The sequence below is a fragment of the Drosophila novamexicana genome, unplaced genomic scaffold, assembly GCF_003285875.2.
Source record: "Drosophila novamexicana strain 15010-1031.04,08,12 unplaced genomic scaffold, DnovRS2.1 tig00004555-arrow-pilon, whole genome shotgun sequence".
Taxonomy (NCBI): domain Eukaryota; kingdom Metazoa; phylum Arthropoda; class Insecta; order Diptera; family Drosophilidae; genus Drosophila; species Drosophila novamexicana.
Genome location: NW_020825052.1, coordinates 3,674,957 through 3,697,959, shown reverse-complemented (window position 1 = coordinate 3,697,959; position 23,003 = coordinate 3,674,957). Strand labels below are relative to the sequence as shown.

The 23,003-nt window shown below is 38.6% G+C and overlaps 1 protein-coding gene and 1 long non-coding RNA gene across 5 annotated transcripts; one reads left to right on the top strand and one right to left on the bottom strand.

Annotated features, from left to right (window-relative positions):
• Positions 1–16,175: 16,175 nt before the first annotated feature.
• LOC115770112 lies at positions 16,176–18,528 on the bottom strand. 2 transcript variants are annotated; one of them, XR_004018813.1, is made up of 5 exons: positions 18,110–18,528; positions 16,680–17,268; positions 16,456–16,610; positions 16,330–16,390; positions 16,176–16,234 (listed from the first exon to the last, which is right to left on the bottom strand). It is a non-coding gene; the product is annotated as an uncharacterized LOC115770112 (long non-coding RNA). The 2 variants fall into 2 exon arrangements; XR_004018812.1 differs by having other exon boundaries at positions 16,456–17,268.
• Positions 18,529–20,488: 1,960 nt separating this feature from the next.
• On the top strand, positions 20,489–22,682 carry LOC115770103 (phosphate carrier protein, mitochondrial). 3 transcript variants are annotated; one of them, XM_030715216.1, is made up of 5 exons: positions 20,507–20,570; positions 20,666–20,675; positions 20,843–21,295; positions 21,358–21,698; positions 21,766–22,111. In XM_030715216.1, exons 3-5 carry the CDS (start codon positions 20,894–20,896, stop codon positions 22,109–22,111), a joined length of 1,089 nt encoding a protein of 362 aa, XP_030571076.1. In that variant the 5' UTR covers positions 20,507–20,570; positions 20,666–20,675; positions 20,843–20,893. The 3 variants fall into 3 exon arrangements, with proteins under 3 accessions (XP_030571077.1, XP_030571076.1, XP_030571079.1); XM_030715217.1 differs by lacking the exon at positions 20,666–20,675 and having other exon boundaries at positions 20,489–20,570; XM_030715219.1 differs by lacking the exons at positions 20,507–20,570; positions 20,666–20,675 and having other exon boundaries at positions 20,894–21,295; positions 21,766–22,682.
• The last annotated feature ends 321 nt before the right edge of the window (positions 22,683–23,003 follow it).

Genomic DNA, 23,003 nt, shown 5'->3' with positions numbered 1-23,003 from the left:
AACTAAGCCCACTACAATTTGTGTATTTATTGACCGCAGATTCAATTTAATCAAAACCAAAGCCAAGCCTAGTGAAATTGGTAGATTATTGCCACACGTTTAAAACATCTACGCACACACACGCACACACACACACACATAGACGGATACACACTCACCTAAGGCAAATACGTTCCTCTTCCTGCTCGGCATTCATCGTTTTGTACTGTTTGGCGCTCTGCCTCCGGCCTCTGTTCTTGCCACTGTTTTTTTGTGGGCTTACACTCCTTGTCAAGTGTGGGTTTCTTTTTTGTTGTGTTGTGTGCCAGTTACTGACAGCTGGCAGCAGTTGAGAGTCCTCGAGTTTGACAATATTTGCCGGGCTTTAAGGTGCTGAAAATCGTTTTAAGCTGTTGTCAATTTGCCTAATGCCGCTCAGAGCCGTCGTCGGGCGGTGGCAGATGAGGTTGTCTATTACATGGCTCGGACGGGGCCTGCAGAGATTTGCTGAGCTGTAAGCAAATTAACAGGAAATCGCATATATTTCATAATGCTTCAAAAAGAGCCTAGGCTGTCAAATAAAGTCTAGAAATACTTAAATTTCACAAAAAACCTGTCAACCGAAGGACTTTGAAGCGGAAACACTGAGAACGCCAAACACTTGCACAGTCTGTCCCATTCCCGCCACTTGGCCGAGTCATTCACATTTAACAATGCCAGTATATAATTTAATAAATAGTTGCAGTTGACAGATTTCAAGTAGCAACCCGGCCGAGTGCTGCCTGCCACTACACGTCGGCAGCAACAAGGCGCACAACCGCTCAGTGTGCAACAGCAGTAACAACCATGGAGCAACAACAAAACAACAGAAAAACAACAAAAACAATTACTCTACAAAGCAATTCTCGTATATCAACGACAACAAGCGCCAAAGCATGTGCAAGAAGTGGCAAGCAAGACGAATACATTTACACTCCACATCGAATACTAAATGCACGAACACGAACACGACCATTCGAAAGTACACGACTTTTCAATAGAACTGGACTCTCAACATAAAAAACTTAAAACCTATCGAAATCATTAAATCTTTAATCTGTTTAAATAATGCCCTGACACTCTGTTCACTAAATAAACAAGGTTCTAGTCGGGAGCTCTCGAATCTTCTTCCAACATCAAATGCATACATATATTCTATTTTAGAAGCTATGTCAAGTTTGGTGACTCTAGTTCTTATTACTTACCAAAATTGCCCAAAAAACAGGATATCGATATCGATTTTTATCGATTGCTTGGAAACGGATAAGTTATTGATTATCGGAAACAAACTCGATCTGCGCGGGAACCAGGAGCATCTACATCTAATTTCAAGTTTCTAGCTCTTATAGGTTCTGAGATCCTTGCGTTCATACATACGGACGGACGGACGGACGGACGGACGGACGGACGGGCAGACAGACGGACATGGCTAGATCGACTCAACTATTTATGCTGATCAAGAACATATATACTTTATGGGGTCGGAGTTGCTTCCTTCTGCCTGTTACATACATTTGGGTTTCGCACAAATACAATATACTCTTATACCCATTTTTAATGGGTTCAGGGTATAAAAAGCCAAGCTTCGTGAAAATCGGATGAGATTTGGCCGAGATATGGGGGTGGTAAATTTTGACCCATGTCTATATACGGATCTTGGGGTAAGATTTTGACATGAGTTTCGAGTAAAAAATCGGTGTCGAGATTTTAATGCCAGATTAATCTAGAGGGAAACCCATGAAGAAAGCGCCAAGCTTCGTGAAAATCGGATGAGATTTGACCGAGTTATGGGGGTGGTAAATTTTGACCCATGTCTATATACGAATTTTGGGGTAAGATTTGGACATGAATTTCGACCAAAAAATCGGTGTCGAGATTTGAATGCCACATTAATCTAGAGGGAAAACCGTGAAGAAAAAGCCAAACTTCGTGAAAATCGGATGAGATTTGGCCGAGATATGGGGGTGGTCATTTTTGACCCATGTCTATATACGAATCTTGGGGTAAGATTTGGACATGAATTTCGACCAAAAAATCGGTGTCGAGATTTGAATGCCAGATTAATCTAGAGGGAAAACCATGAAGAAAAAGCCAAACTTCGTGAAAATCGGATGAGATTTGACCGAGTTATGGGGGTGGTAAATTTTGACCCATGTCTATATACGAATCTTGGGGTAAGATTTGGACATGCATTTCGACTAAAAAATTGGTGTTCAGATTTGAATGCCACATTAATCTAGAGGGAAAACCATGAAGAAAAAGCCAAACTTCGTCAAAATCGGATGAGATTTGACCGAGTTATGGGGGTGGTCATTTTTGACCCATGTCTATATACGAATCTTGGGGTAAGATTTGGACTTGAATTTCGACTAAAAAATCGGTGTCGAGATTTGAATGCCACATTAATCTAGAGGGAAAGCCATGAAGAAAAAGCCAAACTTCGTGAAAATCGGATGAGATTTGGCCGAGATATGGGGGTGGTAATTTTTGACCCATGTCTACATACGTATCTTGGGGTAAGATTTGGACATAAATTTCGACTAAAAAATCGGTGTCGAGATTTGAATGCCACATTAATCTAGAGGGAAAACCATGAAGAAAAAGCCAAACTTCGTGAAAATCGGATGAGATTTGGCCGAGATATGGGGGTGGTAAATTTTGACCCATGTCTATATACGAATCTTGGGGTAAGATTTGAACATGAATTTCGACTAAAAAATCGGTGTCGAGATTTGAATGCAAGATTAATCTAGAGGGAAAACCATGAAGAAAAAGCCAAACTTCGTCAAAATCGGATGAGATTTGACCGAGTTATGGGGGTGGTAAATTTTGACCCATGTCTATATACGAATCTTGGGGTAAGATTTGGACATGAATTTCGACTAAAAAATCGGTGTCGAGATTTGAATGCAAGATTAATCTAAAGGGAAAACTATAAAGAAAAAGCCAAACTTCGTGGAAATCGGATGAGATTTGGCCGAGATATGGGGGTGGTCATTTTTGACCCATGTCTATATACGAATCTAGGGGTAAGATTTGGACTTGAATTTCGATCAAAAAATCGGTGTCGAGATTTGAATGCCACATTAATCTAGAGGGAAAACCATGAAGAAAAAGCCAAACTTCGTGGAAATCAGATGAGATTTGGCCGAGTTATGGGGGTGGTTATATTTGACCCATGTCTATATACGAATCTTGGGTAACATTTGGACATGAATTTCGACTAAATACGAATCTTGGGGTAGGATTTGGACTTGAATTTCGACTAAAAAATCGGAGTCGAGATTTGAATGCCACATTAATCTAGAGGGAAAACCATGAAGAAAAAGCCAAACTTCGTGAAAATCGGATGAGATTTGGCCGAGATATGGGGGTGGTAATTTTTGACCCATGTCTATATACGAATCTTGGGGCAAGATTTGGACATGAATTTCGACTAAAAAATCAGTGTCGAGATTTGAATGCAAGATTAATCTAAAGGGAAAACTATAAAGAAAAAGCCAAACTTCGTGGAAATCGGATTAGATTTGGCCGAGATATGGGGGTGGTCATTTTTGACCCATGTCTATATACGAATCTTGGGGTAAGATTTGGACTTGAATTTCGACCAAAAAATCGGTGTCGAGATTTGAATGCCACATTAATCTAGAGGGAAAACCATGAAGAAAAAGCCAAACTTCGTGAAAATCGGATGAGATTTGACCGAGTTATGGGGGTGGTCATATTTGACCCATGTCTATATACGAATCTTGGGGTAAGATTTGGACATGAATTTCGACTAAAAAATCGCTGTTCATATTTGAATGCCAGATTAATCTAGAGGGAAAACCATGAAGAAAAATCCAAACTTCGTAAAAATCGGATGAGATTTGGCCGAGATATGGGGGTGGTAAATTTTGACCCATGTCTATATACGAATCTTGGGGTAAGATTTGGACATGAATTTCGACTAAAAAATCGGTGTCGAGATTTGAATGCAAGATTAATCTAGAGGGGAAACCATGAAGAAAAAGCCAAACTTCGTGAAAATCGGATGAGATTTGGCCGAGATATGGGGGTGGTAATTTTTGACCCATGTCTATATACGAATCTTGGGGTAAGATTTGGACATGAATTTCGACTAAATACGAATCTTGGGGTAAGATTTGGACTTGAATTTCGACCAAACAATCGGTGTCGAGATTTGAATGCCAGATTAATCTAGAGGGAAAACCATGAAGGAAAATCCAAACCTAGATATATAGATCGATAACGAGCACAAAAAGTCACAGTTTGATTATCGTTTCCATGCTCTTTCAGTGTCAGAGTCACCTATGCAACATTAGGTTAAATACTTTTGGATTGATTTAGTTGGTAATTACACCGTGTATAGAGTATTGCACAGTCGCTTTCTAACTTAACTTTATTTACATACAACTAAATTATGTGGAAATGACTCGGTTCAGGTTCACATTAAACACGCAATCGTCGGCTGAGGGTGTATGTGTGTGTCTTGGTTGTGCACAGCAAACACTCAAAATGTCAAACGTTTTGCAACCGTATAGTCTGTTTGTTGAGGTCCCTTGTTTTGTGGAGAGTAACCAACAGTCGTCGTTGTCGGATTCCCTGCGGCAACATTTCCCGCCCGGCGGAGGCGCCGGCTGCCAAGCGACATCGACATCAGCTCAAATTCAATCAGTGCGTGCACCTTGCTGGCCACTTGGCGATGCTGTTTGTGGCTGCTACAGCCTGGCTCTGGCTGGGCTGTAGCCGGGCAACATTTGTCGACTGCATTTTGCATTGACTGCTTTTAGCAGCGACATTTACGAGTAATTGCAGGGTCATGTATTGCGCCTTGTCGCATTATTAAGTCATAAAACTCAATTTAAGGCGTTTAAACAGGATGCACTTACGCGTAATCGCATTTCTGACGGGGCTCTCTATTAGCCCAGCCGGCAAAGATTTTAAAGGACGCACACTTAGCAGTCGTAAAGGCATTTTTAAAGGCACGTCAATGATTTATCTGCATCCTGTTGCGTTTCCATCGTGCCAGGCGTTAAGTGTCGCCACGGGGCGGACGGGTTCGGTTGCCGCCTGCAATTTCCTTCACGCATTTCGCGCCGAGCAGGTTGACAATGTAACAAGTTTATGAGTGCCCGGACTGACTGGCTCTGAGCCACATCCTGGCTGGCATTTTTCCTGCGCTGGTATGCCAGCCGGGAGCTATGACTGGCAAATGTTGCATAAAGCATGATGTTTATTGAACGCCTCAAGCTGCAAAACGCAAGGTCTCAAATGTTATGCTCCAAACAAATCAGAATGTTGCAATCGGGTGCAATCGACTGCGTAATGCTCTAATCAATCAATATACTGGTTCTTTTCTCAATAGCTCAGCAATAGTTTTTATTCCAAATAGAGATAAAGAGTTGCCCGATATTTCATGCCATATAGTAACACTTTATCTGGCATGAATATGCACGAGAAGAGAGTTAAAGTTTCAAGTCCCAAAGCGAAAACACATTGTGCCAACTAAACTAAACTAAACAAAGCCAGTACTATTAGGCAAATAAATAAATTTATATTAAATCAATTTTTATTTTGGTTGCACGCACTTTTGAGCAAACATTTATAAATAATTTCTTATCAGGGTTAGCGAAACTTTAAGCAAGTGATTCACACTTTTCATTTTTTGCTTCGAATTGTTTATCGTCTCAATATAAAATTGATATATTACAAAGTTTTGCTATTTTAAGAACACAATTCCCGTAATTGAATACAAATAAGCGAAAATCAAACAATCGGTTGCAAAAAAATAGAACTAATGAACTCCAGCAAGGCCGCTCAGCTCAACACATTTCCAGATTAAGCGACAGAACTCTTAAAGAATCGGTCAAGAATATTGCTGAGCGAGAGCGGGAATAAATATCTAAGAGTTTTATTATAGGACTAAGCAAACTCTCTCCAAAATTGGAATAATTTTTAAGAGATTACAATATTTCGATTTGAAGAGAATCACATATATAGCTATGCAGCCAACCTTATTCCATATAGTTTTTATACCTTGAGATTGTCGAATGTTTAGTTTAGTATAGCTTGTACTAGATTTCGAGTATTAAACCTAATGTGTTCGTCCCACCATTCCCCCACAATTTGAAAACAAGTAATTTATAAAAGCTTTGGTATATGCCCATATTTAGAACCTGAAACAGTCACATCGGATCGGACTACAAACATCTAAACTTTTAAATAATGCAAGTCTCTGGCTTACCCAATATATCGATCCGCAGGACATTTTATTGCGTCTGCAGCCCTGGTAAGTATTGTACACTCCGCTATGCAAGGCATTTCCTCGGTAACTCCATCCTGCCTTGAAATCCAAAACACATTCGCACTGCGTGCTGCGTTTATATGTTCTGTTGTATAAAACTTAAAAAGAATTTATGACACGAGGATCACGTAGCTCAGTCGGAATAACCCTTTTTCCCTTAGCACACACACACACACACGCACATACGCAATTCCACACAGAAATCCGCATATAATACGTTTGAGTAGGAATCAGGGTGGGTCTTACAAATTGACTGTAAATACGCTTCTTGCTGTTTTGTAGCGCTGCGTAAGAGTTGTAAAATTTTGCGAGCTGCGTCAAAATGTTCGCTGGCGATTTATGTTAGCCTCATGTTGTTGTTGTTGTGGATTTTCTTTTTGTTATAGTTGTTGCCGTTCCTGTTGCTGGGTTGCTGAATTGTTTGTTTGCGCAAAACATTTTGCCATCGTGTGGCTGAAAATAATTAAGTTTTTGATTCATGTCGACGATGCCAGGAACAGACAAAGGCGCGCTAACTACTCTTGGCTAGGACACGGTCAACATGCACAAAGGAACCGGAATAGGCGGCCAGGGCGGACAAGACGGGCAAAAACAACTAATGATACACTAATTGGGAGTGCCCGACTAGGTAATACTCTGAATGCCATTGACTTTACAAACACATGAACTCTTTTGTATATAGAAAAACCCAAGAAGGCATACGTAAGAATGCATTCCGAAAGCTGCGCACCTGTGCTTAATTTTACACATTTAAAAGATCCGTTTTTATTATCCGATCTTAATGAAATTTGTACGTTTTAAGCATGGGATCCAAAACACAAAGCTTCAACATTGTTTTCCATTGAATTTGGAAGTGAACGGATACATTATCCAAAAAGTGGAATATTTGTAATCTTCATATACTTTGCCCAAGACCAAAATTCCATTCTCTAGTTCTTAAATATATAGTTTTATGCCTGCCAGATTCATTTGGATCCAGGGTATATACCTGCTTTCCACATTGCTGCTGTTCTTGTTGATTCTGTTTCCGTTTTGCCAGGCTTCCACATTAAACCTGCGATTTATGTAGCCAGGCAGCGCGAAAACGCGAGGCGGCCAAAGCGAGCCAGGACTCAGACGCAAACAGTGGCGGCCATTTAAACCGAACGGAGCGTGCAATTCGAGTTGCCTGCGGCTGCAGTTAAGGCTGCCTGCTGCTGCAACAGCTCCTGTTTAACTTACCCTGGCCTTTGTGGACGGCCAACACGAAGCACATATCAAATAATTGCGCGGAGCAGCAACTGGAGCAGCTTTCTAGTGTTAAGTAGCTGGACCAGGTTTAATTTGTTGTTGTTATTGTTGCTGGTGTTGCTCGCTAATTATGAGCTTTTTAAAAATAAGTTGAGACCGTCCCAACTGTTCGCAGGTAATTAACTCTTGTTGTTGGCAAGGTTTTGAACTTTGCTTTAATTGAGCTCGATACCTTTTGACAAGAGCTGGACTATGGCTTATTAAAAGGTCCTGAAAAGGACGAAAGCACAAATTTGAAACTTTGTTTACTTTCTTTTAAGCTTACTTAATTTAATTGATCTGTTTAAAAGTGAACTCAGTATCCTTTGAAAAAGTTGAAAAAAAATTGGGGAAAAGGACAGAACGAGCTTGTTTAGATGGATGCATTTCTCACTCCATAAGATATATTGATTTTTGATATATTCATCTGTTCCCAGATATCCTGCAGGATATACTCATATACATGGCTAAAATATCTACAAAAATTGTGCAATATCCTAAGTTTTCGGATAGTTAATAAACATTGTTTATCTTCTTTAAGCTTATTTTAAATTAGAGGGGAATGCGTAAAATTCGAAGCATACTTTTAGGCTATTAATTTTGCTTATTTTGATTTATTGCCAGCAAATCGGCTGGCTGTCACTTTTAATTTGCTTTAATTATGGAATATTATTATGCATGCTTGCGCAACACACACACGCCCACACACACACACCACACACAACACATATATTATTTAATGCATTTTCAATTTTAATGAATCTGTCAGCGTGGCATTTTAATTGAATTTGTTTTTCAATAGCGCAAAATGTAAAATTTCTCATTTTTGACAGTAAACAAACGTTTTGCGAGCTATAAAACGAGTTTGTTTTTGGAGCCCATCGTTGCAGGTGGCAATTTGTTTTGCGTGGCGTGGCGATCTAACCGAGTGACGCCTAATCATGTGATTTACTCATTTTCATTATGCGGCACGCTGAAATTCGAGGAAATGTTGTTATTGTTGCTGTTATAATAACTGCATTAGTTGGCCTACGTTTTGCATTAGGCAAATGGATGCGGTTTGCTGCGGCGCGCATAAATTTAATGAACTAACAAAATGCTTTGTCATTTTTATTGAGGCTTTACGGTAGCTGGCATTTAACGCACCTCTCGGCTTAAAGTTTTATGCTTTAAGACACTTTTCCACCCATTTCCCGCATATGGGAAACTCAAAACTACCCGTTTTTTACATTTCATTAAGTCTTTAAGTCTTGTGGTGTGAAACGTTTTGCTTATACAAGCTTTGGCCTGCATATTGCATCTAAGCACATTACAAATGAACATTTACAATGAAAAGGCTTACAACTATCTTTAAGGAATGGTCAGTCGAAAATAAGGTCCTTCCTAGTTTTTCCTATTTTTCAGGACATTTTTATCAAACCTGAGCGAAAGCTTAGCGAAATCGGACAGCTGAATCATTGTGTCATCCTATCGAATAATAATTTGGTAAGGAGTTGTATTCCTTGGCTTACCGAAGATAACCGCATTTTTGTGGCTTTATTTCAATATTAAGATATACCATTACAAAATTACTGCTTTATCCATTTTGTTTTGGTTTATATCAACATAAATTTAAGCTAAGTGCTTTTATTTGTTTTCCCTGAGGCGTTGAGCAAGAAAACTGCATAAACGAGTTAAATGAAAAAGACAAATAAAATTTTGCCCCAGCTGCGCTTGGGGAATGTATAAAATTTAGGATTATTTTTACACAAGCCACACTTAAAAGTGCAAACCAATTTAAATAATGACAGACATTAAAGAAAAGAGCCGAAGGCATATTGAGCGTCATTTCCACAGAGTCATAAAAAAACATAAAGATGACAAGGCCTTGTTATGCTTTGGCAGGTTATATTGTGCATATATATATATATATATATTATGGCGCAATGCCATAATCCAAAACAAAATGGCGCTGCAAGGCTTTTTTTTTTAATTAAATCCTTTTATATTCCGCACCAATGCGTAAAGGAGTTTAGGAAGCGGCAATGCCCTATAAAGTGTACAAGTTCTTGATCAGCTCATGTCCGACTCTCTGTTGAAAGCCTCGAGTTCAGAGAAAATGGGATCCATTAAATTGGGCATATTACAAGATAAAATTAATATATACAAAAAGATTATTACATTTCTAAAGAATCTATAACAAAGAAAAAATTGGCAAACTAAACGCAGATGTTATTCAGGAATACATTTTGAATACGTCTTTGAATGTGTGCCGCGCCTATGAGAAACTAATTACGGGGTATTGCCTAGTCGCATAGCCTCAACTTGTGCATTCTCAGTTGGTTTTAGTTGTGCCTCAGGACGAGGCAAACCAAATACAAATGCAAAAACTATAACAAATTAATCAATTTCGCATTGATAAACTAGCAAACGGCTGCAACCGACTGCACAATACTCTGCTCACAAATTAAATGGAGAGAAGACTTTTCAGTTATTGGATCGATGACTATAACGCTGTAAGTAGAAGGTTTAAAGAAGGCTGTGAAGTGACTGCATTTAAAATTTGGACATAACCTTAGAAGAAGAAGGCTTGGTAAAAACTATAGCAATGTTTCGCTTGAAGTATATTTAAATTTACAAATATCTTGCTGCAGCCAAACATTGCAGTACAAATACTCCTATTCATTTAATAGAATCAAGAAATTTACTTTTATAAAGTTTGGGGTGGTCGGCATTGGAAAATTGGTTGTGGGTGTTGCTTGTTTATCCGCTTTGAAAAATAATTGTGATGTTAAGTTGCGTTGACGTTGAGTGACGCCAAAGCGCTTTAATTTATGATTAAATAAGAGAATTAAATGGGGTTTGGTTGCGCGTTTTCCGAGAGGGGGCCCATCCCTACCTCATCGTTCACTATTCGACTTTTCTAGATTTCGGCATAAAATTAATTAAAACTGCCCGCGCTTATTACAAGGAAATTCAGTTCATTATACACTTCTACTTAGTTCAGTTGATTCACATATTTAAAGCAGTAGCAAGGTAAAGTAGAAGTCTTGAAAGGGAATTTCGAAAGATCAACGAATTCGAGCAGACGCATGCAGAATATTTATACTTTAAGCAAGATAGGTATTCTCCGGGCTCTACTTATCTTTTCATAAGGACATTATACATGGTATATGAAAAATAAAACGAACAGATGTGCCCCTCCCCAAAAAAAGAGAAGTCAAAATCCAACCATTATCCATTTGCAGCGTCATCCTGCCGCCTTCCTAATATCATGTTGGTGTTCAGTCTATCGTTTAATTATTCATGTGCTTATTTAACGACATGGAATGCTGAGTGAGGACTCAAAATTATGTTTTATTCGAATTTTAAAAATATGCAATCAATTTAACGCGCTGTTAAATTTTCTTAGTTATTAAAAACAATAGCTAAAATTTGGGCAGTCTTCTTCTGCTCTCGTAATGTATTTCTCAAGGTTCTGTTAAACTTAGGCTTAACATAAGTGCATATGTAAATGAAGCTATGCTAAGTTCGCTGCAATGTTAATGCTCTCGCCTAACATTATTTGCCTATGTAAACGGTAACATAAACTTTCGTCCCTTCTGTTATGCATTTATGCCTGATTCCTGCAAACTTTGGCAAGTTGGTATTTTATTTAATTCAATTTTTAAATTATTATAATTTGGAATAAAATTCCCATTAAAATTCGTACTTATTCCTTGTGTACAATAAAATTATGTTTATGTATATGTATTGCCCCATAATCAGCAGTTTGTTTGACGGATCTGTAAATGATTTATTGTTTGTTATTACGAAATAATATTTATTTTAATTTTGCCCACTTGTCGTTGTATGCATAATGACAAATGATACACACGTATTGTGCTTTTTGTTGTTGTTTAATTCTGCTCTTGCTCTTTGGAATGAAATGTCTTTATTTCGAGCGCCGGCTTATCAGTTTTATTTTTCTCGGCTCTGCTTTTGGGCAGTGTAAATACGCAGCAAATTAATAAATTAAGATGGGCGCCGCGTGTATAATTAATTTTTCAATTATGAGGCCTTAACTTGTGTTTGTTTTGGCCGCCTAGAGGTAACGCGGCAGTTGTTGCCCCTTTTTTCATTCAAGATATTTTAATGCGACTTTTTTCGGTGTTTTATCAAAAGCCATCGCAGAACTGTTAACAGACAGCACCAACGTGGACGCGGGTGGAGAGGGCGGTAGGGCGCGAGAGAAGAAGAACCAAATAAACAAACAGCAAACGAACAAGCAAACAATTCTTCCAGAGGCAGGTGGGGGGGGCATGGCACAGAGGCATACATAACAACAACAACAGACAACTATAACTACTTGGTACTTGTACTTGGGATAGTTGACAGTTGACTTCTGCCCATGTTTGCACATGCACTTTGCGTGTGCTTCGCTCTGTGGGTGTGCGTGTGTGTGTGTGTGTGTGTGCGCACGTGCGTTTACAACTGTTACAAGAGTCGAACAAACAAATGCGGCAAACAAACTTACAAAGTGAGCAACGCCAAAGGATTTGCGCTTTTGGCTTTTATAAAGTTAGGGAAGCGTGCAGCTTTCCAAAAGAGAATGCTCACAGACTGAGAAAATCACGAGATAAAGATACTTACATTAGTTGTATGGGCGAGGAGTGTGTAACAGAGAGATCTGGTGTATATATATTCCTGATCAGTGTCAACAGCTACTTTGTTATAGCCAAGCCTATCTCTATAAATAGGTTCCCCTTTTAATTGCAGGTAGCAACTATGTCTGAGTCGTTCGGATTGAATGTATCTATATCTATCGTAGCAAAGATCAGTCAAAAATAAGTTAGTTCTCTTTCTGTACCACACATCTAAGCCAAATGTTATGTCATATTTATATGTATGCCATATATTTCATATCATTTATGTTTGTCATATATTTTACATAATACATGAAGGTTCGGTTAAAAATAATTTGTTGTATGGAAAGCTTTTCTGTTATTCAAGATATAGATACACCAGAATAGTTTATTCTTGCAACATATTTTCAAACATGAACAATTGCTTGAAATTCAAGTGTTTATATTAAAGCACTTCTTGGCCTTATGTCGCGAGGTTATTTGATTCTGCCGTATCGAATTAGCTGTTCTTTCTTGTTTATGTAATTACATATAAACATAACATAATTGTCAATCAATCAGAACACGCAATGTCCCCTCAAAGCATCTCCGTTCCATATATCAATTTCACCAGTTACTTAACTAGACATTCCCCACACATTTGGTATTGCATTGACAATTGCATATTTCTTGGATAGTTTTATAGGACGCCATTGTCTGGGGCTCTGGCGACTTCAGCTCCAGCAGCTCCTCCCTTGGGCACCTTGCATAAAATGCTTTACGCTGCGGCAAATAAACAGACAAAGTGTATGAAGTGAATTTTTATCAGCTAGCAAATAGACAACATTGACTATGCCCTCCATTCCCCTGCCCTACCCAACACACGCCCTCCCTTTGGCTGGCTTAGAAACGTTAACCACTTTTCGGACAGCATTTTCTTGTTGCTTTTGTTTTGGTTGGGGGCATTTTTCTTTTATACATTTTGAAAATTGAAATTTTAATGCCGCGCATATGAATGAAATTGTTGTTGTTGTTGCTGTCGCTTGGCTATTAAAACAGTTGCCCGAGATAAACAAAATACAATAAAGCAAAAGCAATGTAAATATGTATATTGCTAACGATAATATAAGGTATCTAATGTTTAAATAGTCGCAAAATTCTTATATCACTAAAAGTTTATGCGTATATATACGTGTAGTTCTTACAGCTCGTGCCACACATACCTGAGCCATTCGCTGATTTTTATTACCCAACAAATTGGTAGTTTGTTGCCTTAACATGGACAGCCATAAGCAATAATAAACACTGCATTCGGGTAATCTAAGCGTTTAATCAGCCATGTCCAGGTATCTATATATACATTTTTGCATGTAGCTATTAGTAAAGCTCAATTTGGCACATATTCTGGGCCATAATAGGTATATTTAATATTTTGTGCATTTCTTACCAAATATGTGGGCCGGCTTAAGTGATTTGGGAATTTTCGCTAAAGCCAACTAATTTATTTAGTCGGCTGACTGCATTTGATGAGCCACATGGATGTGGCCCAAACAGCACAAAGGCAACAAATTTTTGATTGCCAAAAACCTCGCAAAGCCCACGAAAGTTCAGGCCACAATAGTTTTTAGTGCGGATTCTCTCCGGTTTGTTTTGTTTTGTTTTGTTTTGTTTCACTTTTGGCTGGTTCGACTGCAGCGGCGCAGCCTTGACAGCAATTTGACAGACATAAATAAACAACAACCAAAATGGGCGAATAATTTAGTACCCTGTACGTGCCGGAAAAATGTGTACACCTTGGTACTAAAAGAAAATTGCAAGCTTCACTTTGTTTTTGCTTAAAACTTCAAGATTGTCGCTGAAAATTGATGTGGGGCTTTACTTGGAAAGAGATTAGCTCTATCATTATACTACTCATAAGACTGCAGAATCTTGGTTTTCCATTTAATTAGTTTCTTTGGGTTCTGGATTAATTTTCTAGATTGTTTTCAATTGCATTCATTTAAGTGAACTCTTTTGATTTGAATCTTCTCCACTTGCGTTGCCTTAGGCAAATGTATTTTACTTTATTTAAATTCAGTTAAATCAGTTTTCCATTTCGTATACTAAATTGGATATGCCTGCAGAGGTATTCAGTTTCATGTATGTCGAAAATTAAAACGTTGGCTTGTTAAATTGTGAGCCGTATAAGAAAGAGATGACATCTTGTTCTAAAGATTTATAAATGCAAAAGATTTGTTTTCACAGGATATTTTCTTATTAAATGTCTTAAGGCCTATTCATAAAATTAACAATGAAATTTGAAGAGTTTTGATATCATATGTCTTAAAGCAGTTAATTAAATATACAATCAAATGCAACGAGTTTTGATATAAAATTGTGATTCTTTTCATATTAAACCGAAGGAGTTTAGTTGTTGTAGAAAGGGTATTAAAGCGACGCCAACAAGCACAGAGGAAATTGCCGCAACTAGAGCTACAAGTTTTGTGTGCCTAAAACTAGGCTATCAAGCCAAAAAGAATAAATAACAAAGGCAACAGCAGCAGCAACAACAATTGGCACACAAACTACTGAGCCAGAAGCATTTACTGGCAAAAAAGAAATGAAGACTGGCTGAGAGAATGTCGCGTTTATTAATGCCAGGGGAGCGCACTTGACTTTGGCCATAATTGTAGTTAGTCGGCCAACTGGCTGTTGGCCAGCTACGCCTCTTGCTTGTTCCATTCGCAATGTAATTTACAACGGCAGAGAGCTAAATGTGATCTCCCAACATGACAGTAAATTAATAAACATGGCAAACTCACAGCTAACAACATTGTTTATAATCGTATCACTTGCAGGGCATCATCGTTTGAGTTTCTGTTCCTGTTGCTGCTCTGCCTAGGCCGAGCTGCTTAGCGACACGTGGCCTATAAGTAGACGCCACATGATACACGACAGGCAACACCCTGCGATGTCTGCCCCGTCTGTCAGTGCCTACTGTCAGCACATTGTGTGTATGGAGTCGTATGTCTTTGTGCTTTGTGCTTCAATTGAGAAATGTTTAATGTTCGAATTGCTCTTGAATTGAATTAAATTGCGTGTGATTGGTGCGTAAATAATTCCATTAATTTATGCGGCATGTTGAAATACTTATGCACTGCTGCCCGGTAGCTATTAAAATTGTCAACGTATTTGTCTTTCAGCATTTCGACGATGCAGTTTGATTTGTGGTTTTCACATTCAGGCATTTAATCAACAGGTTTTTTGTGTGCTCTGCTGGTTGCCGTTGCCAGAGTAACCTTCGCATTGGCCTGCAGCCAAGCCCATTTCAGTCCATTTCCCTGGCCTTCGGTGTGCGTCTTATTGATTCAGTCATGGGAACAACAGCAGCCTGCTCTATACCTCGGTATTTATGTATTTATGCCCTCGGACACGAACTTATATAGTTGCTGAATATGGTTACCCTCAGTCATTTAGCAAGACAGGTTTCTCAATGCCATGGCTGCTGGAAAATGTGATTGTGACCCTGTCATGAGTTATGGATAATTTGCCTATGGTCGTTGACTAGTGTCAGACAGTTTTGTCGTGTGCCTGTCATCTGCCAGATAAATACTTGTATTTCTTATACACTGATGTACAGCACATTTTTACGGAATACAGTGCCTCGAACTGCTTGTTAAAAGATTTTTTTCTGATTCTCATTTCACTTGGGCTGCACTTACTTATTTTGTCAATCTTTTGAAATTGGAAGGCATAGTTAGTGGTATTTAATTAATGCAACTGCCAATTAGAAGGCATCAAAAGAGAAATGATAATCTTTAATGCTTATTGATTTCTTTTAAGATCTCGATATGTAGCATATTCTTAATAAATTTGATGACCTGGCTTTTCCACAAACCCGTAAATGTTTCGAACCTCATCTGTTGAAAATTGACTTAAAACAGTTTTACTTTTTTTTTTTTAATTATTTCATAAACCAGCTGTCAATAAGCAGCAATCAACAATATGACGCCCAAAACAACTTTCCAGCCAGCCGGGTTTAAGTGAGACTTTTTATACTCTGTGCACATAAGAAATGCTTAGCACAGAGGGCATATTGGTTTTATGCAAATGTATGTAAAAGGCAGAAAGTAGTATTTACGAAACCGTAAAGTATAAATGTATATTCCTTACCAGTTGTAAATTATTTGATTTGTACGCAGAATGACTTTCCATTTTTACTCTACCCCACATCCTTTAGATAAGAAAAGGTGACAGTCAATTTGATAAGCATTGTCCTTTTTGGACATCTCCACTCACCTGCTCCACACACAAACTGACGACTTGCTTTCTCAGTTATAAACACATTTGGATGCCACGCATAAGCTCAGAGAATCTCGAACACTCGCAATAAGAACTAAACACTGGATATCTGCTCGTCGGGCACTCTCCAGTACGGGACTCATACTTGCTTCCTGTCGCATTAGTTAGTTTCTTGCTTCAGACCGAAATACGTTTTAATTATGAATGAATCATGAATCTACCATTTAATCATGTCTGACTCATTATGGACCCCTCTCTCCCTATTTCGTATACTTTTGCCACTAGCTTCTTTTGGCGACCGCGTTCAAGGGCTCGCTAATCTTGAAGGTGTCCCAGTTTATGGAGCAACATGCCTGTGGCCCCACATAATGCGCCTAGCGGGTAATTAACAACTGCAGTAGTCGCAGTTTTTTCTCTCTTTAAGGTCCGATTACTAGTCATAGCCATTAGTCGCAACAGGACTTGCGTGTTAAATTATTGCTGGGCATTCATTTGATTATGACATACAGCCAAACACACACACACACACACAAACAAGTACACAAGCACATGTACATGCACACATTCTCTGACATACATGCACGTACACAATTAGCCAAAGGCGTGTCCTGACTGCCGCTGAAAGGCAGACTTGGCTTTTGTTTTTTTTTTTTGTGTTTAGTTTTTTTGTTGATTCTTTCTTTCGGTTTTCACGCAGCGGCTGGTGGAAAAGGTTTCTTAACAAGCCAGTTACCAAAAACAAGAAAGAACAGTCGAAGACATATTCATCTATATGTTGAGCTCTTCTTCGACAGATTGTTTGGGTATGAGCTATATTGTAGTAAATATGATTATCAAATGTCGAAAAAGGAGTTCTTAGAAATTATTATCACAAGAGCTATATGATATAGCTACTTTCTGATATCAAATTCTAAAGTTACAAGATATAGCGATTCCATTAGGCCAACTCGGGGAAGAGTAGCATTAGGCCTGACGGACTTACTTGCGTAGAAACACATTGGAAGATATCGACTCCGCTTTTGATACTTATCAAGAATAGAGACGTCTCCTTCCATGCATTACAAGAGTATACAAAATGGGTGTCACGTCGCAAACATTAGAAATCATTAGCTAAAATTGTCTGACACAAGGCCGACTCATCGTAAATGGATAATTATCTCATTATATTAATACAAATTGACCAATATGAAAAAAATGGTATGGTAATGTTGTTCGTGAACAAATATTTCTAAACATAAAACAAGTTCAGCTGCATTCCACAAATATTTTGGAATTGTTACGCAGCAGATTTTTAGCGCAGCTTAAAAATAGTCAAGGAATGGGCGCTTGGGCATGAGAAGGGACTATTTTTGGATTTGGGGTCAAGTGCTGGACAAGCGCTGAATCTAAGCCAGACGACATTCGCAACAGCAGCCCCCGCGGCGCATTGTATTTAAAAATTGAATTTATTTTCGTTACTGTCGAGTTGACGGGTTGTTCGCTGGTTTTGGGGCGCAACGAGGCTGCAGTAATGCGCATTGATTTTCCTTCGAGCCCATCCATCGATCCAGCAGGAAACTGTTTACCACTCAATAACCCAATCAAATCTCAATCCCAAACTCGAGCTCGAGCTCGATGGACGGGAAGGCGGCTCAATTTGACGCTAAAATACCTGCGAAAATTGTTGATTTGATTTGGGCGCGTTAAAACTTTTTAATTAATTGCTGCGAGCTTGTAACGTGTGGTTGCTGTGGTTCGTTGCAAGTATATAGCTCTAGCCAGCGTGTCTACGGCTGTGGATCCAACTCAGAGTTCCGAGTTTGGTTTCTATCCATTTCGTCTGGCCAAATGTCAAACGTGACCCGAAAGTTGTTTGCTCTTCCCTGGCTCGCACCGGACGTGACAGTAATAGGTCATGCTTGATTTTATTCGATTTTTCCTCTGGCTGGCCGAAAAGTTTGTTTTATTTGATTTTGATTTGATGTTTTTTATCGTAACAGTTTTGACACATAAATTTATCTACAAGTCAGTGTTAAAAATTGTTTACTTTTTATGGTTTTTAGGTTATTCAAACTTTGCTGCTTGCTAGCAAAATGGGTGAGTTCTTAAAATAACCAATTTCAATTTATATCTAAAATACTTACATTAAATCCATAGTATGTCAAGCGAGTTACTACTTCAAATTGAAACGGACATTCATAATTGATTTACATTATTACATCAATATTATTATATTTTTAATAAAAACATTCGATCATAATTTACGCTATATTTTATATTTATTTATATACACTTTTCACCATCTTTTGTTTAGATCTTAATTTTATAGCGTGACACTCAATAATTCAGTTATTTCCGATTTCTTATCGTGTCAAAATATAACTAATCAATTTATTTTATTTGATTTTTAAACACACAATTTGCACGGCTAATTGGGAGCACAAGATAACGCACGTAATTCTGAAAAAGAATCCCGCCATGCACAATCTAAATTACGTTAATTTACTTTTTAAATTCTTGGAAATTAATTAAATTTCAATTGATTAACACCTTGCAAGCCGCCGAAAGGCAAACTTCAAAAAGGCGCGCTCCGCTTGAGAAACGCACTTCAAAGTCGTTTGGCTTTCACTTTAGAAATGGGGAAACGCGTCGTATACGCAACTTCCTGCCGCACTGCGACGCGTTCTAACGGCTACTGAATGGGCGTTCGGCGTTTCGCACGCCGAACAGCCAAACAGCGACGACGAAGATGACGACAAAGACAACAGGCGGCAATATTTGAAGCAACAAGCACTTGTCCAGGAGCGGCGCGCGGGCTGTGGCTGATATTAAAAATTGTCCAGCATTTGCTTAGAAGCTGTCAAGGTCTTTGTTTTTTGAAATAATAGCGTTTGTTTGACGTCGTGTTAGACGCACAATTAAAATGTCTGCCTAAACAAACATACTGTCTTATCTCATCGTGCCGCAAACATGCACGAAGTGAAACCACCTGTTAGCGGCAGCACCAAGTTAACAGTCGACTAACAGCGCTGTTGTCCGAAAGCTTTTGTTGTCCACAGGCCGCACAGCTTTTTCTGTTGTTATTGTATAACTAATGGGTCCCGAACTAACTTATACTATTGAAATTGGAGAGATTTAGTTACTTCAAATAGTTAGCACCTTATTGTATTGGTCAGGTATTCATTTTACGTATGCAGTTTCAGATATGAATACTTCAAAATATTGACTCTTTAATTAGATAAATAATAATCTTGTAAGCTTATCGTAACACTTTTAAAAATGAGCGCCTAGATTAAATTTGGTATATTTTAAATTAAAAAATCCGATTGTTATCGATTGTATCGAAATTTGTAGCTAGTAATTTGATGGTAAGCGCACTTTTCAAATTTTTTCCATATACAAATAACAATTTATTGCTAAACACTGAAAGCAATCGGTTTCAGAGAGAGACTTTCGTTAAAAAATGAGAAAAATATAAGAAAGAACCAATTTATTTGTTTTTTTATTGACTCAATTATTGGCTTTGCATTTTAAATTAGATTCCGTTTTTAACTTAAGAAAAACAAGCTTTTTGGTAATTTCTTTTTAGAAATTTGTAACGTATTTTAGCAAAAGCCGACAGTACAGAAAGTTACCCTTGTTTTCTAGTACATCGGCAGACGGTTCTTGAAATACAGATTGCAGAGAGGGGTGCTATATGTATATCATTGAGAATAAATCGATAATCCATATACACAGGCTGCTTGTTTGAATAAAAACGCCTGTGGAATCTTAAATATGACCAACATTTCTAAATTTGTATCTAAATTCTCATGCTCTGTGATCAATGGCAATAATTTATTGTTGTCAATGTGATCCAGCTTGTTTGGTTCGGTACATATTAGATTCGGAATTTAGTTTATCAGATGGACGATACTTTTCTTTTAAAATGTTAAAATTTGGCTAGGACTAGTTTAACTAACCCCGGCTATATATATACATATATCTATACACTGAGGTCAGTGCCTTTCATCTTTCTATGGTTTGGTATTTTTGCTTGGCAACTCTTAAGTATTATTGCGATTGCCGCTTGCGGTCACACTGAAACTCATTCTTTGAATCCAATTCCTCGCCACGCCAAAGTCGGCAGTAACGTAAGTGAGAAAATATTATGTTATTTTAATTGCATAAGAGAAACTAATCACATGTTCAAAAAGATATAAAAATTATTTTTAAATTTTTGTTTCAGTTCGGTACATGTGAGTATTTTCTGCCTACAGTGAAAATTCGCTCACACTGAAACTGCACAATATTATGTAACCTACAAAAGTGAACGACGGGCGCAGTGAAAAATTGCGAATCCCGCAGCAGCTGATTTAATTATAAAGAACTTTGCTAATTTTACATTTTCTTGCTGTCTTTGCAGTTCAGAAACAGTAGTAGACACCGCCAAAACAAAAGAAAAAAATCCGACAAAATGTTCTCATCATTCTTTCAAGCCGCCAGGAATTCACCATTTAGATCGCCATTTACCCCAGTCCGCTGCGATGACGGCCAGTCTGCTTTGCAGAGTGTGCCAGCGGTTGGTGAAAGTGGCCCAGTAGTTGGACGTGAGATCGCAGCTGCAGCAACATCGCAGAACGATTCCTGTGAGTTTGGCAGCGCCAAATATTTTGCTCTGTGCGGTATCGGCGGTATTTTGAGCTGTGGTACCACGCACACCTTTGTGGTCCCTTTGGATTTGGTCAAGTGCCGTCTGCAGGTGGATCCCGCCAAGTATAAGAATCTTATCCATGGCTTCAAGGTCACCGTAGCTGAAGAGGGCGCTCGTGGCCTGGCCAAGGGTTGGTTCCCAACTTTGATTGGTTATTCCGCTCAGGTGGGTGCTTGCGTAAGCCCAATAATTCTTCATAAACGTGACCTCGCATGATGTTCTTTCAGGGTCTGTGCAAGTTCGGATTGTATGAACTGTTCAAAGTTAAGTACGCCGACATCCTTGGCGAGGAAAGGGCGTATTTGTACCGTACCTATGTGTATCTTGCTGCTTCGGCTTCCGCTGAAGTCTTTGCCGATATTGCGCTGGCGCCATTTGAAGCAGCCAAGGTAAAGATTCAGACCGTTCCCGGATTTGCTAACACTTTCCGTGAGGCAGTGCCCAAGATGTATAAGGAGGAGGGCATTACAGCCTTCTACAAGGGCTTGGTGCCATTGTGGATGCGTCAAATTCCGTACACCATGATGAAGTTTGCATGCTTCGAGCGCACTGTGGAGCTGCTCTATAAGTGAGTTAACCAATCTTCACTCATTTTTGTTTCTTTTCTCACGTGCATGATATTTATTATTTAACAGATTTGTGGTACCCAAGCCACGTACTGAATGCAGCAAGGGCGAGCAACTGATTGTGACCTTTGCCGCTGGTTACATTGCTGGCGTGTTCTGCGCCGTTGTCTCGCATCCCGCTGATGTGGTTGTTTCCAAGCTGAACCAGACCAAGGGTGCTAGCGCTATTGGCATTGTCAAGTCTCTCGGCTTCATGGGCATGTGGAATGGATTGACGCCTCGTATCATTATGATCGGTACCCTCACTGCCCTACAATGGTTCATCTACGATGGTGTCAAGGTTGCTCTAGGCATTCCTCGCCCACCACCACCAGAGATGCCCGCCAGTCTGAAGGCCAAGGAGAAGAGCAAGTAAATGGCTCTCACGAAATTGCAAAAAATAAGAACAATGCAAACAAAATGAAAAACATCTAAATTAAGTCTAACTCAAAGTGCAGATCAAGCAAATAGCAAGAGACGGAACGACAACACCCATTAGTAGCATACATCAACTGGCGAAACGAACATACCAAATTTGCTTTTAAATATCTATTGTTTTTGACGTGTGTCAACTGATTTTACCTGTTCTAACGTTACACGTATAGATTTCGGTTCATAGCCATTCCAAGGTAACTTATAACTACTTATACATTCTTCAAACTGCTCTAAACAATATACATTCTTAACTAATCTTTTCTTAACTTTATGTATTCCATTCTATTAAAACTAAATGTGTAGATGTATGTGTATGTACGTCGATTGCCGTACGTATGCATCTTGGTTTTCACTGAAAGTATATTTGTATGTTGTTTCTCCAACTTCAATGATAAGTGTTGAATTGTAGGGATGAGAATATAATAATTAATAGATATGATACGACACTTAAATGCCGCTTAGAAAAATTCCCACACACTCTGAATAAACTAAATTATTAAATTGAAACAGTATTCATTTGACTTTGATTTTGGATTGAGGGCTAACTAGTTTATCAGCGACGCTTTGCGTTTTGCACTTGTGAATTGCATAAACGAAACGCAGCTACTATATACTATGCCATACCTTTACTATTAATGTATAAAGTCGATTATAATATTAGATAACCTGTGACCTCACCACAATTGATTCCTCGTTTCGTTTATGGCAATTGCTTTTCGAAAATAGCGATTCCATCCTAAAGATTTTATGTTATCTAAGTTGGTAAGATTTCCTTCCATAATTATACTGCCAAATATCCATATGTTTAAAAAATAAATAAAGGTTAAAAGTGT